Source organism: Bos mutus, chromosome 20 (assembly GCF_027580195.1).
Source record: "Bos mutus isolate GX-2022 chromosome 20, NWIPB_WYAK_1.1, whole genome shotgun sequence".
NCBI lineage: Eukaryota > Metazoa > Chordata > Mammalia > Artiodactyla > Bovidae > Bos > Bos mutus.
The window spans coordinates 13,296,604-13,316,646 of NC_091636.1; the positions used below are offsets into that span (position 1 = coordinate 13,296,604).

At 41.1% G+C, this 20,043-nt stretch overlaps 1 protein-coding gene across 2 annotated transcripts in view; it reads right to left on the reverse strand.

Moving 5' to 3' along the window:
* ARL15 (ARF like GTPase 15) overlaps positions 1-20,043 on the reverse strand; it is a 470,465-nt gene that overhangs the window by 292,653 nt on the left and 157,769 nt on the right. For both annotated transcript variants that reach the window (XM_005887367.2, XM_070357488.1), the window contains exon 2: positions 8,347-8,491. In XM_005887367.2, coding sequence (XP_005887429.1) covers positions 8,347-8,491 — 145 coding nt within the window. The remainder of the gene's footprint in view (positions 1-8,346; positions 8,492-20,043) is intronic.

The window sequence follows — 20,043 nt, forward strand, 5'->3', positions numbered from 1 at the left end:
GGAGCGACTGAACTGAACTGAACTGAACATTTCATTTCTTTTCTAGTAAAATTGACTTCTGATAAAGCTGTACCTTTCTGTTTCCCATTAATTCTTTTTATGAATTTCTCTTTGTGAACTTAGCTTAATTTATCATTTAGATTCTCAGTACTATTTGAGAATGTGACTGAATTCTCTAAATGGGACAGTCATAAACTCTCAATAGCAGTGCTTTCACTTATATTTTTCCTCTGAATTTTAGCTTTCCAGTCTTTCAAAATTTTCATCTCGTTAGGACTCTTGCTCCTTCACTGTGTACATTATTCTCCATAGGCCTCCTGTGACGGTTTCCCCATCTCCACATCGAGTGTTCACATGGACGTGTGGCCTTCTGACCTCCACCACTGGGTTCTGTCATTTATTACAGGACCTTTCTTCTACCTCCTTCGTTCTTCTTCCACTGCATACGTATACAACAAAAGGAACTGGAAGTTGAGTTTGAGCACAGCAGCAACGTCTATCTGGACTGGGGCTCTGTGGGTCCACTGATAACTGAAATCATTCTTATCTCCTCTGCCTCCACCCCTCCTTCCTCTGTCACCACTAGTTTCTCCAACATCTTGCCCACCTTCATTAGCTACAATAAACACACAGACTCAACCAACAAGCATCTACCCCTTCTCTTCTACATCCTCACCTCACACCTCACGCCCAACTCTGCTCTCCCTTTAACCATTACAAGGCCCTCCCACTAAATCCAGGGAGCCTCACCTTTGTCAAGAAAAGTCTTCTCTGGGCTCCAACATTCTCTTACGTGCTTCTCCGTCCTCTTTGTACCAGCAAACAGAGCTCTTTCTTCCCGTGTCAGTGTTACCTAGCACAAGCTGTGTCTCTATGCTTTACCACTTTACCACCTGTCGTTGTTGTTCGGTTGCTAAGTCGTGTCCGACTCCTTGCGGCCCTATGAACTGCAGCACACCAGGCTTCCCTGTCCTTCACTATCTTCTGCAGTTTGCTCAAACTCATATCCATTGAGCTGGTGATGCCATCCTGCCATCTCATCCTGTCTCTCCCTTGTCCCCCTGCTTCAATCTTTCCCAACATCAGAGTCTTTTCCAGTGAATCGGTTCTTCATATCAGGCGGCCAATGTAATGGAGCTTCAACATCAGTCCTTCCAATGAATATTCAGGGTTGAATTCCTTTAGGATAGACTGGTTTGATCTCCTTGCTGTCCAAGGGACTCTCAAAAGTCTTCTCCAGCATCACAGTTCAAAAGCATCAATTCTTCGGTGCTCAGCCTTCTTTATGGTTCAACTCTCACATCTGTACATGACCACTAGAAAAACCTCTGCTTTGACTATATGGATCTTTGTCAGCAAAGTGATGTCTCTTTTTTAACATGCTGTCTAGGTTTGTCATAGATTTTCTTCCAAGGAGCAAGCGTCCTTTATATTTCGTGGCTGCAGTAACCTTCCAACAGTGATTTTGTACTCCCCCCAAATAAAATCTGCCACTGTTTCTACTTCTCCCCCATCTATTTGCCATGAAATGATGGGACCAGATGCCATGAATTTAGTTTTTTGAATGTTGAGTTTTAAGCCAGTTTTTTCACTCTCCTCTTTCACCCTCATTAAACAGCTCTATAGTTCATCTTCACTTTCTGCCATTAGAGTGGTATCGTCTCTCACCTCTTAATAATGTCCCACTTGAAGCTGTGACATTTGTTTATATGTGGACCTTTGGATTTCCATATACTAACTTTTAGGGAATTTGTTTATCCATCTGAATGAATTCAATATTTGGCTAACATTTGTCCACCATTCTGTCTGCTTCTAGTCTTAAAGACAATATTTTCCAAAACTAATGATTGAAGTTATCCTTCAAATTTTCACATCTCCAAAATTATCAACTCTAAATTCACATTAGCCATCTCTTAATTTATTGGTGTAAAATTGCAGATTTCATCAAATTTTATACATAGAAAACATAGCAAACATACAAAGTTCTACTTATCCCTTGCCAATCTGGAAGCCCTTTCTTTTTTCTTGCCTGATGCACTGCCTAGAATCACCACTACAATGCTGAATGGAAGTGGTAATAACAGACATCCATGTCTTATTCTTTATCTGACTGGGAATAAGTTTTGTATTTCATCATTAAGTATAACAATAGCTATAGATTTTTATAAATGGCCGTTAAGAGTTGAGAAAATTCCTTTCTGTTCCAACTTTGCTGAGAGTTTCTTTTTTTCTTATCAGAAATCAATGTTTTTGTATCTCTTGAGATGATCAATATCAGCTTACTGATAATGTAAGTTAAATTTATTTATTTTTGAATGTGAAACCAGTCCTGTATTCCTGGGATAAATGTTACTTGGTCATGATAATATTAAAGGATAATACCTATTAATATACTACTGTTAGATTTTATTTGCTAGATTTTTGTTTATATTTCTGGCATCTGTCTTCATGAGGAATATGGTATGTTACATTTCTTGTAATATTGTTGTCTGGTTTTAACATTAAACTTGCTGGTCTTATACAAGGAATTTGAAAGTTTTCCCTCTTCTTCAATTTTCTGAAAGACGTTATGTAGCACTGGCATTAGTTCCTCTTTCAAATGTTCAAGAAAATTTACCAGTGAAACCAACTAGTTTTTTTTAAAAAACTATAATTTCAATTTCTTTACTAACTACAGATCTGGGTGTTCTATTTATTCTTGAATGAATTTTGATGATTTATCTTTCAAGGAATTTGTCCATTTATGTTGTCAAATTTACTGGCATAAAGTTGTTCATAATATCCTTTTTTTAAAAAGAGATATATACATATATTTTTTTCTTTTGGACGGTGCTGGGTCTTCACTGCTGCACGTGGGCATTCTCCAGAGAGTGGGGGTTACTCTCTGTTGCGGTGCATAGGCTTTAGGCACACAGGCTTTCAGTAGTTCTAGAGCGCTGGCTCAGCAGGTAGTTGTTTTGTGGCATGTGGGATCTTCTCGGACCAGGGATCAAACCCGTGTCTCCTGCATTGGCAGACGGATTCATTACCACTGAGTTGCCAGGGACGTCTCCTGTTCATAATATTCTATTATCCTTTTAATATTTATAGAATCTACCTTGATGTAACCTCTCTCATTTCTGATGTTATAATTAGTGCCATCTTTTTTTTCCTCATCAGCTTGGCTAGAGTTATTATAAATTTTATTGATCTTCTCAAAGAACCAGCTTTTGATCTAATGAGTTTTCTCTATTGTTTTTCTATTCCACTGATTTTCACTTTGATCCTTATTATTTCCTTTCTGTTGCTTACTTTGGGTTTAGTCAGTTCTTCTCATTCCTTAAGGTGGAGGCTGAGGTCACTGATTTAAGGGCCTTCTTTTCCTGATTCAGGGGTTTAAAGCTATGAAATGCCCCCAGTGTCCATGCTTACAGACATCTCATAAATTTTGATGTGTTATATTTCCATTCTGTGTAAAATACTTTACAGTTTCTCTTTTGATTTCTTATTTGATCCATTGATATACAGAAGTAGTTCAGTTTCCTAATTGGAGAAGGAAATGGCAACCCACTCCAGTGTTCTTGCCTGGAGAATCCCAGGGATGGGGGAGCCTGGTGGGCTGCTGTCTATGGGGTCGCACAGAGTCGGACACGGCTGAAGCGACTTAGCAGCAGCAGCAGCTTCCTAATATTTGGAGACTTTTCCAGAGATGATCTTGTTATTGGTTTCTAATTCAATTCCACTGTGATCTGACAACGTATTTTAATCCTTTTTAATTTACTGAAACTTGTTTCATGCCCTCAAATATGGTCTTATTTGAGAAGACGATTCTCTGTTGCTCTTGGGTAGAGGGTTCTATAAATATTAATCAGGTCAAGGTTGTTGTTGTTCAAGTCTATTACCTGTTAGCTGATTTTCTTCATATGTGTTCTATCAATAATTTAAAGTATTGAAATCTTTGTAATTGTGGGTTTTGTCAGTTTTTGCTATGTGTATTTTGAAGCCATTATTACATACATAAATGTTTTAGCATCATTATGTCCTCTGATTCAGACCCCCTTCATCATTATGAAATGAATTTCTTTATTCCCAGAATTACTCTTTGCTCTAAAGTCTAACTTGTCTGATATAATACAGCCACACCAACTTTCTTTTGATCCCTAGTAGCATGATATATCGGAGAAGGCAATGGCACCCCACTCCAGTACTCTTGCCTGGAAAATCCCATGGATGGAGGAGCCTGGTAGGCTGCAGTCCATGAGGTCACTAAGAGTTGGACACGACTGAGCAACTTCCCTTTCACTTTTCACTTTCATGCATTGGAGAAGGAAATGGCAACCCACTCCAGTGTTCTTGCCTGGAGAATCCCAGGGATGGGGGAGCCTGGTGGGCTTCCATCTATGGGGTCGCACAGAGTCGAACACGACTGAAGCAACTTAGCAGCAGCAGCATGGTATATCTTTTTCCATCTTCTTACATTTAACCTACTTGGGTCTTGCTTTTAATCTAATCATATCGTTTTCAGTCTCTTCATTGAAGAATCTAAACCTTCTGCATTTAATTTGATGACTGATGGTCAGATTTGAATGTATCACCTTGCTATTTGTTTTCTATCTGTCCCATATATTCTTGTTTCCCTTTTTCCTGTCTTTTTAAAACTATTTTTTGTAATTCTTTCTTATCTCATTTATTGCCTTATTCGCTTTCACATTTTGCTTGTTACTTTAGTGGTTGCTTTAGGCTTCATAACATACCTTTAATTTATTATAGTCTACCTTCAGTTCAGTTCAGTTCAGTCGTTCAGTCGTGTCCGACTCTTTGCGACCCCATGAATTGCAGCACATCACGCCTCCCTGTCCATCACCAACTCCCGGAGTCCACCCAAACCCATGTCCATTGAGTCGGTGAGGCCATCCAACCATCTCATCCTCTGTAGTCCCCTTCTCCTGCCTTCAAGTGTTATTAAACTACTTCATATGTAAGAACCTAACAGTAGAATACTTCCCGTTTCCCCCCGTGACTTTTACGCTATTGTTCTCATGCATTTTACATTTATATGTTATAAACCCCCCAATATATTGCTACTGTTTTTATTTATACAATTAATCTTATAAAGAGATTTGAATAAGAACTAAATCTTATACAATTACCCAGTAATTACAATTTCTGCTACTTTGCTTTGTACAGATCCAGGTTTCCATCTGGAATTACTTTCTTCTGCTTGAGGAGCTTCCTTTAGCATTTTCTTACAATGTTGGTCTTATAATGTAGGTCTGCTAGCAATAAATACTTTCACTACTTTTGCATCTGAAAAAGTCTTTATTTTTACTTTCTTTTTGAAAGACATTTCTGTTGGATGTAGGCTGATAGTTTCCCCCACTTTTGTAGTTTAAAGATGCACTCCACTGCCTTTTCCCTTGCATTGGTTCCAGTCAGAAATGTGATGTCACTCTTATCTTTGTTTCTGTGTGATTTTTTTCTCTGTTGTTAAGATTTCCTTTTTGTATTACTCAGCATTCTCCAAAGAAACAGAACCAACAGGATGTGTGTCTACACACAGAAAAATGTTTATAGGAATTGACTCATAACATCATGGAGGCTGTCAAGTCCAAAATCTGCAAGGTGGGTCAGCAGACTAGAGACTAAGGAAAGAGTTGATGCTGCAGTTTAAGTCCCAAGGCCAGCACAGACTTCCTTCTTGCTCTGGGGAAGTCAGTCTTTTGATCTATTCAAGTCTTCAACTGATTAGATGAGACAAACTGCATTATATAAAGAACTTTACTCAAAGTCTGCTGATTTATATATTAATCTCATTATATATATACACATATACATAAACAAACACACTCACAGAAATATCCAGAACGTTTGACTACATATCTGAGCACTGTGGCCCAGGCAAGTTGACACATAAAATTAACTATCACAAACTATCACTGGCTTTAGTAATTTCATGAAGACATGACTTGGTGTACTATCTCTTGTGCTTGTGGTTCGATGAATGTCTTGGATTTGTTATTTATCTTCAAGACTGGTAACATTTCATTCACCATTTCTTCAATTATTTTTTTCTATCCCTTTCTCTACACCCTCACCTTGATACATTAAAATATTAGGTGTTATTCATATATTAGGTGAATTGAAGTTGTTCTATAGGTCACTCCCCTGGGAAAGGAGTAGGACAAGGCTGAATTGTCACCCTGCTTATTTAACTTATATGCAGAGTACATCATGCAAAATGCCAAGCTGGATGAATCACAAGCTGGAATCAAGACTGCCTAGAGAAATATCAGCAACTTCAGATATGCAGATGATACTGCTTTAATGGCAGAAAGGGTGAAAGAGGAGAGTAAAAAAAGTGGCTTAAAACTCAGCATTCAAAAAATGAAGATCATGGCATTCAATCCCATCACTTCATGGCAAACAGAAGGGAAAAAAGTGGAAACAATGACAGATTTTATTTTCTTGGGCTCCAAAATCACTGCGAATGGTGACTGCAGCCATGAAATTAAAAGACGCTTGCTCCTTGGAAGGAAAGCTATGACAAACCTAGTCAATGTATTAAAAAGCAGAGACATCACTTTGCTGACAAAAGTCCCTATAGTCAAAGTTATGGTTTTTCTAGTAGTCATGTATGGATGTGAGCATTGGCCCATGAAGACGACTGAGTGCTGAAGAATTGATGCATTCAAACTGTGGTGCTGGAGAAGACTCATGAGGCGTCCCTTGGACTGCAATGTGATCAAACAAGTCAATCCTAAAGGAAATCAACCTTGAATATTCACTGGAAGGACTGATGATAAACCTGAAGCTCCAACATTTTGGCCACCTGATGTAAACAGCTAACTCACTGACCCTGATGCTGGGAAAGATGAGGGCAGAGGGAGAAGTGGGCAGCAGAAGATGAGATATATCCTATCTGATGTCTCCCTTTCTCCCTCCCACCACTGCCTTACTTAATGGCTAAGAGTTAAATTCCTGAGCACAGTATAAATGGTTTGCCAAGATTTGGCCACTGCCTATCTCTTGTGACTCCTGACATTCTACAAACCATGCATTGCAGCCACATGGAAATGTGGTTCCCAGGAAGCAGCAACCTGTTTCAGGCCTCTCTGCCTTTACACAGACTTCCCCTCTGTCCCCCAAATCTTCTTTCTTCTTCTACCTCACTCGCTTATTCTTACCGCTTGGACAAGCCATGCATCATCCTTTCCTCCCACCAGTCCAAGCAAAACTGATCACTCCTCCTCCTTTGTATATTTCTAGACACAAGCTTAATGTCTATGTGGCCAGTAGACTGACTCTCTGGAATGTTAACTAGAGTTATCCCCAGTTTCTAACCCTGGATCTAGCACATGGTGCTTGCTTGAGCTTGTGTCAGTGGCTAAGTCATGTCTGACTCTTTTGTAACCACATGAACTGTAGCCTGCCAGGCCCCTCTTTCCATGGGATCTCCCGGGGAAGAAAACTGGAGTGGGTTGCCATTTCCTTCTCCAAGGTAGGTGCTCAAAGTAAGCTGTCTGCATGAAAAATCTTTTAAGTTTTGCAGACAATGTCTCAGCCCACTCCTCCCACAGTACCTCTGTTTTTCATTTCCTTCAACTATTCTTCCATAATTTCCTTTAATTAACACCTGTCTTTCCTTTCATTTTCAGGTGAAAAAGAGGAAGTATTGGGGGAGTGACAAAAGCTCTTGGTAGCACTTTGAGCTGGATAATTCCTTCTGGTGGGGGCCCATCATGTATACTGTAGGATATTTAACAGTATCCTTGGGTTCTACACAAAAGAAGTCAGCCGCACCTTCCCCCAGTTATAAGAATCAAAATGTCTCCAGACATTACCAAATGTCCCCTCAGGAGCAAAATGTGCCCTGACTGAGAACCACTGCCTAGACTGACTTTTCTAGGCCACCTCAGTGAACATGGTAAGCCTGACTGATGGTCCCTGTGCCCACCATCTTCCAAGGAAGAAGACTGAGATTATCACTTGTACTGTGTAGGGAGTATGTGACCAACACAAGCAGGTTAGGGTGACACCTCAAGGGAGAAGGACACTCAATGGGTCTGAGATGAACCCATCTGTCACAGTACTAGGAGTCTAGGCTGCAGAGTTATTTTCTATCAAGATTCTCCTGGCTTGATTTATTCAGTGGCACTGAAATGACCAACTAGAGGGATGGAAGGTACAATTTGATGCTATTAAAGCCTCCTTTAAATATAGTTTGAAAAATAAGAGTAACTGAAAATAAATAATAAACTCACTGAACCATCTCAGTGAAATGAGGGGATCCCACCAAAGCACAGGAAGCAAAAGAGAGCATCTCAGGGGAGAGGAAGAAAAGGACGAGGACCCTGGTGCAGTACCCACCTGTTGTTGACACAACGCTGTCAGGGCTTTCACTGCAGAGCTTGGACAGCAGGCTTGTCTTGCCAGAGCCCGTGAGGCCTATGCAGACCAGGTCATACTCTGGGCGTGCAGGCGGTGGACCCTTGCAGCAGAGTGCTCTAAAACACTGCCAAGAGAGGGGAAATATGGCTCTTTAATAAGACTGTAGAGGCAAAGCATAGTCACATTTTAAATGATCACATATTGAGAAGTAACCAAATAACCTGTTCATTCTAAGGTGGAAAGGGGACTTGACGGTGATAGGCCCGAGGATATCGCCTTGACTGAGTAATCAAAATTAATATCCCAGGAATGAGACCCACAAGGACTTGCAGACCCCCTCCTGCTGTGATGCGGGCACTGCAAGGGGCACCACGTCATCGCACAATTTTCCCGTCATCGCACAATTTTCCCGTCAAAAACGCACCACCAGCATCCAAGCACCAGGAGGTCGGACACCACCGTGAGGAGCATTCCGCAGGACAATTAGCCTGCCTGCTTCTAACACCTCAAAGGAAGGCTGAGGAACTGTTTCAGGTTAAAGAAGGCTAAAGAGACGTAATAATCACAATGCCTCCTGGACTGGATCCTGGATTAGGTGGAGGAACAACACCATAAACCAATATTGTTGGGCAACAGATAACAGCTGAACAGAGACTGAATATTAGAACCTGCAATGACAGTATTGCATAAGGGTAAATTTCCTGAATTTTATCATTGGACTACGGTTACCAAGTGAATATCACTGTCCTGAGAAAACAAATTCTAAAGTGCTTAATGATGAAGGGTCTTGATATCTGCAGTTAACTAGCTAAGAACATTTCTAAATCTCTACCTCCATCACCACCTCCACACCTAGATGGTGAGGAATGTAATAAAGCAATCGTGGTAAAATGTTAATGACGGAGGAACCTGAGTGGAGTCTAAAGGAAATTCCATGTACTAGTCTTACAATGCTTTAATATTATTTCAAAAGAAAATTCTTTTAAAATCATTATATCCAGTTCCCACATATATCACTGTCATCCTGACTTTTGAAACATTTTGTGCGTGCTTAGTCACAAAGTCATGTCTGTTTGTGACCGACTACAGCCTGCCAGGCTGCTCTATCCATGGGATCCTCCAGGCAAGAATAGTGGAGTGGGCAGCCATTCCCTTCTCCAGGGGATCTTCCTAATCCAGGGATCAAACCTGGGGTTTCCTGCATTGCAGGTGGATTCTTTACCATCTGAGCCACTAGAGAAGCCAAATAATGGGGTGACTGGGCTTCATCAAGGCTATCATCTAAATGAGATGAGAAACTGGGAAAAAGTATGCTGAAAAAGCAAAGTGACAGAAAAGGTTCCCTTACTGGTCAATTTTAGTAAAAACAACAACAACAACAAAAACACTGACTTCTTAAATCTGGACAAAGAAAATCACATACCACCCTTGGAACTTCAACTAGGCCTTCCTAAACCACCAAACAGAAGGAGTTCCACTTTGGGAAAAGCAAATGAAACAAAACTCCTCTTCTGACACAACCTAGAATTTTGCTTCAGGTCAAATGACCTCAGGGTACTATGAACTAGTGCTTGCTCTGCAACAGTTAAAAGACTAGGATTTGGGAGACTGGAAATCATTCATGCAGTTTTTGGTCTTTCTACTTAATTGACATCCACTTATTAGAAGCCACCTAGTTTATAAAGTGTTTAGGCCCTGAAAAATGCATGAGAGGAAGGAGGAGACAGGGAGATGAGACAGATGCAGATCTATTGACTTCTTGGTCCCTTGGAGATCATGAGAGAAAAGACCTATAAAAAGTCTGTGCTAATTCTTCTTATGCAGATGAAATATGAGGTCTAACAGGCTGTCATACTCTTACAAATCAAGCTTGACTATGTCTCACCCTCACTTCTCATAGTCAATAAGTCCAATCTGTACGACCTCTGAAATAGCTCTAGAATCTATCTGCCTCCCTCCAGCCCAGGTCATTGCTGCTTGGACATCAAAATCCTCCAAAGAGTCCTAGTACATTCACCATTGCCCCCTCTATTCTCTTATGCGGCTCTCATTATGATCCTGGTGGTCTACAGGGCCCTCCATGATCTGCTTCACCCAAGCCTCCAGCTTCATCTCTGTAACTCTCCATCTTAATCCTCTACCTCCAGTAACACTGACCTTCTGGCATCGCACAGCATTCAACACATGCCACTCCCTTTTCCCCCAACTTTTGGCGCGGTGAACGCTTCACTGACTTTCAGGTTCCAGTTAAAGAACCACTTCCTCACCACTGCCTGCTCTGATGCTAAGAGTATGTGAGCAATTTGTGTCAAGCTCTCAGAGCACATTTGTTGTGAATTCATCACACAGACAATTAGCTTCTTATCCATCACCAGACTGTGGGAACCATATCTGTCCATCTTCATCTCAGTATCCCCAGTGCTTAGTGGAGACCACAGCATAGAATCCACTTTCAAAGAATAACTACTGAATGGCATTTAAATATCATCTAAGAAAGGAGAAAAGAAAATGTAAACGTTAACAGGAAGCTTGATGGATTCTCTCTGGGCACCTCATACTTCAAGAAAATAGTCTTAACATTGAGAAATACTAGACTTTTTCACTTCTCTCCAATGCCAGAAGTTTTAGTCCAGTTCCTAAAAGAGTGATTTTGACGTGCAGGACCTACTTTCTTGGTATGATAGAACTTCTTTTTGTCCTAAATTCACTTTTCCTTGTTTTTTAAGAAGCTCTGCCTACTTCTGGTAAATTCTATGATCATCTAACCCATGTTCTTCATGGATTTATTAAACTCTAATCATATTTCTTCTCAGTCTTTTCAAGTCTGAGAAGTCCTAATTATTTCCATCTGCCTTCATATAGCAAACCCCTCCCACTCCTCAACCAGATTAGTAAATTTTCTCTGGGCTTACTTGAGCTCAATTTCATCTCTCCTACAAGATTAATGACTAGAACTACAAAAAGTATCCTAGATGCCAGTACATCACATCGCAGATTCGTAGGAAGGTTGGCTGATAATGTCAGACTTTTTGCAAACTTCTTCTTACCCATAAAAGAAAGAAGTCCCCTGGACTCATGATGAGAGTTTTCCTGAGAGACAGATATATGTATGTATGCATTCCCTCAAAGACTGGCCAGCAGCCATGCACTAAGAAGAGCTCTGCCAAGTTCAGCTATGACAGATAACACCACTAGTCTCTCTTACTGGGTTGCTTTGATCTTTTTGGGAACAGAGGGGAGAGACCCTATTCCTGCTCTGAACACCCCCATTTGTGCTCAGCTCCTCTACTGAAATTCCCCTGAACTATCTCTTGAAAAGAAGACTGGCCTACGTACCCTGGCCCGAATGGTCATCAATCTTAATTTTTCATCTTTCATCAAGATGAAATTGCAGGTGACTGATAAACTAGTCAATCTGATCACACAGGCCACAGCCTCGTCTAACTCAATGAAACTAGGCCATGCCCTGTGGGGCCACCCAAGACGGACGGGTCATGGTGGAGAGTTCTGACAAAACATGGTCCACTGGAGAAGGGAATGGCAAACCACTTCAGTATTCTTGCATTGAGAACCCCACGAACACTATGAAAAGGCAAAAAGATATGACACTGAAAGACGAACTCCCCGGGCCAGTGGGTGCCCAACATCATGGAGAATAACTCCAGAAAGAATGAAGAGACAGAGCCAAAGCAAAAACAACACCCAGTTGTGGATGTGACTGGTGATGGAAGCAAGGTCTGATGCTGTAAAGAGCAATATTGCATAGGAACCTGGAATGTTAGGTCCATGAATCAAGGCTTCCAATCAAATTGAAGTGGTCAAATGGGAGATGGCAAGAGTTAACATTGACATTTTAGGAATCAGCGAACTAAAATGGACTGGTGGACTGGAGCGGGTGAATTTAACTCAGATGACCATTATATCTACTACTGTGGGTAACAATCCCTTAGAAGAAATGGAGTAGCCATCATAGTCAACAGCAGAGTCCAAAATGCAGTACTTGGATGCAATCTCAAAAAAACGGAATGATCTCTGTTTTCAAGGCAAACCATTCAATGTCACGGTAATCCAAGTCTATGCCCTGACCAGTAATGCTAAAGAAGTGAAGTTGAACAGATCTACAAAGACCTACAAGACCTTCTAGAACTAACACCCAAAAAAGATGTCCTTTTCATTATAGGGGACTGGAATGCAAAAGTAGGAAGTCAAGAGATACCTGGAGTAACAGGCAAATTTGGCCTTGGAATACAGAATGAAGCAGGGCAAAGGCTAATAGGGTTTTTCCAGGAGAACACACTGGTCATAGCAAACACCCTCTTTCAACAACACAAGAGAAGACTCTACACATGGACATCACCAGATGGCCAACACCGAAATCAGATTGATGATATTCTTTGCAGCCAAAGATGGAGAAGCTCTATACAGTCAGCAAAAACAAGACCGGGAGATGACTGTGGCTCAGATCAAAACTCCTTATTGCCAAATTCAGACTTAAATTGAAGAAAGTAGGGAAAACCACTAGATCATTCAGGTGTGACCTAAATCAAATCCCTTATGATTATACAGTGGAGAAATCGATTTAAGGGACTAGATCTGATAGATAGAGTGCCTGATGAACTACAGACAGAGGTTCGTGACATTGTACAGGAGACAGAGATCAAGACCATCCCTAAAAAAAGAAATGCAAAACAGCAAAATGGTTGTCTGAGGAGGCCTTACAAATATCTGTGAAAAGAAGAGAAGAGAAAAGCAAAGGAGAAAAGTAAAGATATTCCCATTTGAATGCAGAGTTCCAAAGAATAGCAAGGAGAGTTAAGAAAACCTTCCTCAGTGAGCAATGCAAAGAAACAGAGGAAAACAATAGAATGGGAAAGACTTGAGACCTCTTCAAGAAAATCAGAGATCCCAAGGGGACATTTCATGCAAAGATGGGCACAATAAAGGACAGAAATGGTATGGACCTGACAGAAGCAGAGGATATTAAGAATAGGTGGCAAGAACACACAGAAGAACTATACAAAAAAGATGTTCATGACCCAGTTAATCACGATGCTGTGATCACTCACCTAGAGCCAGACATTCTGGAATGTGAAGTTAAGTGGGCCTTAGGAAGCATCACTATGAACAAAGCTAGTAGTGTAGGTGATGGAATTCCAGTTGAGCTATTTCAAATCTGGAAAGATAATGCTGTGAAAATGCTGCATCAATACATCAGCAAATGTGGAAAACTCAGTGGCCACAGGACTGGAAAAGGCCAGTTTTCATTGAAATCCAAAAGAAAGGCAATGCCAAAGAATGCTCAAACCACCGCACAATTGCACTCATTTCACACATTAGTAATATAATAATCAAAATTCTCCAAGCCGGGCTTCAGCAATATGTGAACCATGAACTTCCAGATGTTCAAGCTGGTTTTAGAAAAGGTAGAGGAACCAGAGATCAAATTGCCAACATCTGCTGGATCATCAAAAAAGCAATAAAGTTCCAGAAAAACATCTGTTTCTGCTTTATTGACTATGCCTAAGCCTTTGACTGTGGGCATCACAATAAACTGTGGAAAATTCTGAAAGAGATGGGAATACCAGACCACCTGACCTGCCTCTTGAGAAACCTATATGCAGGTCAGGAAGCAACAGTTAGAATTGGACATGGAACAACAGACTGGTTCTCAATAGGAAAAGGAGTACGTCAAGGCTGTATACTGTCACATGGCTTATTTAACTTATAGTACATCATGAGAAACGCTGGGCTGGAGGAAGCACAAGCTGGAATCAAGATTGCCGGGAGAAATATCAATAACTTCAGATATGCAGATGACACCACCCTTATGGCAGAAAGTGAAGAAGACGTAAAGAGCCTCCTGATGAAAGTGAAAGAGCAGAATGGAAAAGTTGGCTTAAAGCTCAACATTCAGAAAACTAAGATCATGGCATCTGGTCCCATCACTTCATGGGAAATAGATGGGGAAACACTGGGAACAGTGGATGACTTTTTTTTTCCTGGCTCCAGAATCACTGCAGATGGTGACTGCAGCCATGAAATTAAAAGACATTTACTCCTTGGAAGGAAAGTTTGACCAACCTAGATAGCATATTAAAAAGCAGAGACATTACTTTGCCAACAAAGGTCCGTCTAGTCAAGGCTATGGTTTTTCCAGTAGTCACGTATGGATGTGAGACTTGGAGTATAAAGAAAGCTGAGTACCGAAGAATTGCTGCTTTTGAACTGTGGTGTTGGAGAAGAATCTTGAGAGTCCCTTGTATTGCAAGGAGATTCAACCAGTCCATCCTAAAGGAGATCAGTCCTGGGTGTTCATTGGAGGGACTGATTTTGAAGCAGAAACTCCAATACTTTGGCCACCTGATGAGAAGAGCTGACTCATTTGAAAAGACCCTGATGCTGGGAAAGATTAAGGGTGGGAGGAAAAGGGGACAACAGAGGATGAGCTGGTTGGATGGCATCACCGACTCAATGGACATGAGTTTGGGTAGACTCTGGGAGTTGGTGATGGACAGGGAGGCCTGGCGTCTGCAGTTCATAGGGTTGCAAAGAGTAGGACACGACTAAGTGACTGAACTGAACTGACTGCCATATATTGCCCAGTTTCTATCATTCATATGCCAATATTACTCAACATATTTTGGAAAATGTTTCAGAATTTTATCTTCATGTTCTTTTTAAATTCCAGAGTGTAAAAACTTTGCAGCCAAACCCAGAAATATCTACATCATCTGCTCATTTATTCTAGGTCACCTAAGATGTGTTTGACATAAAAGGCAATTGAGGAGTGACATTCTACTCTACTCCTGTCTTTTATCTTGTCTCTCTATCCTCCTATGATGCCATCTCCACCCCATGTTTTCAGCCTGGTAAAGACACCTAATATAATATTTCCCCTCTCCCCCCAATCTCTTTCTTGAATTTCAGTCTCTGTATTTCAACTGTTCTGAAAGAATTCAAACGAAATCCGAATAAAACCACCCACCCCAAAAACACAGGCTATAGAGATAAGACATTTTGGAACATAAAAAGCATAAAGGTTAAACTGACAATTATTATAAGACTCTTTGGGTGTTTATTTGAAATAAATAAATCCAATGGTTGACAGGGAAAGTGTCAGATTTGAAGCCAACAAAATAAGACGCTTAAAAATATGTTACTTCAAATGGGGGAAGAATGTTCATGTTTTTTGAGTCAGTCCCTAAAAACTACAGTTTTCACTTGGTTTTCACTTTAATACTTAATGAAGCTTTGGATCTCGTAGTCAATTTACTTAAAATTACTCATTTTGGCCTCTAGACTATACTGTACCAAAGTTCATTGTGTCTGTCTCGTAAAGCAGCCCGTGCATTGTTAAGAGTAAGCCCCTTTCAGTGGCGTACAATGCTAAACACAAAGCTGTCGGCTGTCCTGACAGCACACAGAAAACTCAGGCTTCATTCCCAGGCCAGACACTGAGGCATTGTATGATTCTGTGCAGGCCCATAAACCTAGCCGGCTTCAGTCTCCCCATGATTAACCAGTAACGTTTTAATACTATCAGCCACTTCCTTTCTTTAGGAGGATGTTATAAGGCATTAGTTCAATGCATTATGCTACAAGACGGTAACATACAAGTAAGTAAGTGTATTTACTACCTTGCCTCATCTCACTAAGATATTTTAGATGATTGTCATCTCTCTTGGGTAAGGGCCTGGCAGTCCACCATGCAGCCCAGTCTATGCTACTTCCCTTCCACCGGCCCACAGCTGCATCCACATGCTCCATGCCATCCCAGTCCAACCAAAGACACTAAAAGACACAAAGCTTAACCTTCACTTGCAGCAGGGAAGTGAACAGAGAACAGGGTGAGTCCGCATAGAGGATGCCAGCAGACAACCAAGGTCATGGTCTCTTGCTTAGACTGCTCAGTTCGTAGATCTGTTCACATAGGGTCAGTTATGACTTGTTCCTTTCCAAAAGAACCAAGTCTCTCTCTCATCATGTTAAGAGGTTGTTTCCTGCCAGCTTAAGTTCACAAGCTTCTACCAACACTGTATGTGAGAAACGGTGAGCCAATGTCTTGAAGAGGGCCAACACTGAATCACCAGTAGTAACTCTGTGTTGTAGACTCTGGACAAATTGTATAAGCCTGTGCCGAAAGGCAGATTAGCCAAAAAGCCTAAGCCAAAATATTCAAGAATATTTTCTTGAAGGAGGATGATCACATACATGTATCAGGAAAAAAAAAAAAGGCAAAAGATTAAATCGCCAGGGTGAAGAGTTGTATTTCAGCCTGGTGGTCTAGCACCAAGGCAGCAAGATTATCTTAAAATATCCCCATTTCTGCTGGGGACAGTACCAGACATTGGTAAACTGGCAGAGAACTGTACATGGCAGGACTCACTGCACAACTGTTCAACAACCCGACGCTGTAAAGCACTAATGAAGCACTTACCGTGTCTCACTCTTCCCTCTACAGCTCCACCTTAGTGACACCAGCCATCCTCCAAATCACTCTCTAGTCCCTCAAACAGCCTGAGCACTTCGTGTTTCTATGCCACCCGGGTCCCGTGTACTCAGAAAGAAAGGCTCTTCCTCTTCTCTACTTGACAAATTTCTGTTCAAAGTTCTGCTCAGATGACATCTCCTCCAGAAGGTCTCCAATTCCATCAGAGAGAACTATTCCTTTCTTCCACTCCTTGGTCCTTTAACATACTTCCAGCACTGTGGTTAATATTAGGCCACATATATTTTTTTCCTGACTTCTGCAAGAATTATTAGATAACAGATTTATGCACACTGACCCAATAATCCCTGGTCTGATTACTCGGTCAAAAAGTTTAATTTTACAGCCACCCAGGGTGGCCAGGCACCAAAGCAGAGAGGCAGAGCTGTCACACAATTCACATTTCTAGACAGAGTCCTGCTCGAGATCCTCCCCTCTGGCACTGGCCCTTGCGCTGCCAGATCTCCTACCATCCCGTCTCACTTAATCCCTAGCCTCTGGGGACATGGCATTTGCTTCAAGTGATGCTCTGTTTTCCATCTTGACTACCTGACTTTATTCTGCACACGATTTCAGTTTGATTGAGGCTCTGTAGAGTTCCTGGAAAGTTTTCTTCTGTCAGTGTTGAGGCTTCCCACAGCTATACAGTCACTGCCCAAGCCCCATACTATCTCCTCCTTATTTATCAGTAAAACAGGTCTTGCCAAACAAAACCCAGAGGTTTCCTAATGAATATGTGTCAGATTAACAAAAAATTAGTTAATTGGTACCTAAAAGCAAGAGAAAAGTCACCCATAACTTGAAATGGATATATTTCTTAGGTGGTTTTGTTTCAAAACCAAAGAGACACCTATACATTCTGACTTTTACCAACTCTCACAATGACAAAAAAGATTTTGAAAAGAAGTCAATTTCTAGAATGTTTTCTAACGCTAAACATATTCACTGAAAAATAATATTAACTGTGTTAATATACAAAATATTATTTTTAAATATTTCCCAAGTCTATAATAATAAAATATGAGTCTATCTTTTGAAAATACAACTAAATGTTTATACAGCTTGAAAGAACTGCTTAAACTCTGAAAAAGACATGAGGAAGAATTGTGTCCTAATAACACAAGAACAAAACCAAAGGTGATCGGTACTATATTAAGCACAAGATATAAATGATTTGTGAGTGTTAATTCACTTACTCTTAGGAACAAACCAATGAGAAAAGTACTTTGCACTTCCCATTTTAAAATGGGGAAAGGGAGGCCCAAAGAAGTTAAATATGGTTGTTTAAGTGGAACCAGGATTTGAACTCTGGCAGTCTGGCTCCAGAGGAATTTTCTGAGTGATGGGAATGAAAAGCCTCTAATACCCGAGGGTGTGTCATACAGAGGCGAAATTAGGGGCGTTCTGTGAACAGGGCAATGTACAGATACAAAACTGGGCCAGATAGTTTGTAAGAGACAAGAGTTGGAGCTCGAACCAGGGCCATTCGGCTCCAGAGCTCTTACTCACGTCCTCTTGGCCTTGGTACGGCCACGTCTGGAGTCAGGGATGTTGTCCTGAGGGAGTGAAGGGAGGCTTTAACAAGCCTGCCTGTGTAACTGGACAGATGCCTGGCAAAGGAAGGGGAAGATGTGAGTCTCAGTGATGCTTCCTTCTTTGCACTGTCCCATTCATGGCTGAAGTACCTTTGATTCCAGGCAGAAAACTGCATCCTTCTTCCAGGAGAGTTAAAGGAACTGGGTTCCTTCAGGCTGACTTTAGGGAGCAGAGAAGGAGGGGGAGCTGGCTGGGCTGGAAGAAAAGAGGACGCTGGAGGGCTGCTAGCGTCTTTTTCCTGCTGTTTGCTTCTTGCATTTAACTCTTTTTTTGTCCTATGGAAAGGTCAAAGCCTGTCTCTGACGAAAAGCCCATGCTAATGGCAGAGATTTCTGATTCTGAGCATGGTAAATAAGGGGGAAAAACCTCTAAAGGAAGAGTCTTCAAATTTTCTCCTTTAAAATATATGTGCATGTAAATTATACTTTAATAAAGTAAATAAAACAAGCAAATACTACACAAAATAAAACATGTCAGGGAAGAGTATAGGAGAAAATACATGAATAAACTGGGCTGTTTGGAAATTCACGTCAAAGAGACAGCCTATATGAACATGCAAGCTCTTAGCTAACCCTTTCTTTCCATATGCAAGAAGAAAAATGAATTTCAAAAATGCTCTATGTCTGGGACTACATAGTAGGTCTTGCAAAAGATGTGAGAAGAATATAAATTCAAAATGGCACCCTCGGCTACAGAAATAATCAGCAGGGTGACAGAGTACTGTGAAGAGGCCCTTGATCACCAGGCAGATCCCAGCAGACGACTCCTCTCCATGTTACAAGGGCAATCCACTTTTTGAGGTGAAAAATCCTATGGCCCTTTAAGACCCTGGTTGGGGAAAAAACAATAAATTGTTTTTACATAAGATGGGTCAAACCTTTCGGCCATGCAGGCTGCTCTGAGCTCATAGATGAAGGCTTTGGCCCAGAATTGTCTCGGGGCTGAGGCTTCTGTCCAATGCATCACACTGCCTCAGGACACTAAGCCTGTCTTTGCCTTCCCCTTTGTATTTCTCAATCCACATTCCTTTTTGGGGTGAAATACTCCATTATTTCTGCTTTGTTCTGGGCTGTCTCCTGTCTCTGTCCCTATTAACTCGTGGCAACAAAAGAAACAAACAGAAGCAGGGGATTTCATGCTTAGCAGCTACAGACATTGGCCTCACGGCTTTGCAGAGGGGCAGACATTTGAGACTTTGAATGGAAGAGAGTGCCGCGGCGTTGAACCAGACCAGGGGCCCACGTGGCTCCCAGTCTGAGCATCAGTCATCCTGATCAGTGGCATTCACGAGTCCCAGTACACGGATTTCCAGATAAGCCTCAAGTCGAGTTTTAAAAGTTAAGGCATGTATCTGATAATTAGACTAAAGGCACTCTAATTCAAGATTCTCCTATATTCTAGCAATCCATAAGTTCAGGTCTTCTCATGTAAGAAATAGATTAGGGGGATATTTTTCTATAAATAAAAATGAAGAAACTCAAAGAGGAAGCTAAGTAGAAAATAAACATCTTTCTTGTTTTTAAGATGTAGTTTTTCTTTTACAATGGCTGGACAGAGTATCTAATTTTTCTAATGACAGAATTATCCAATAA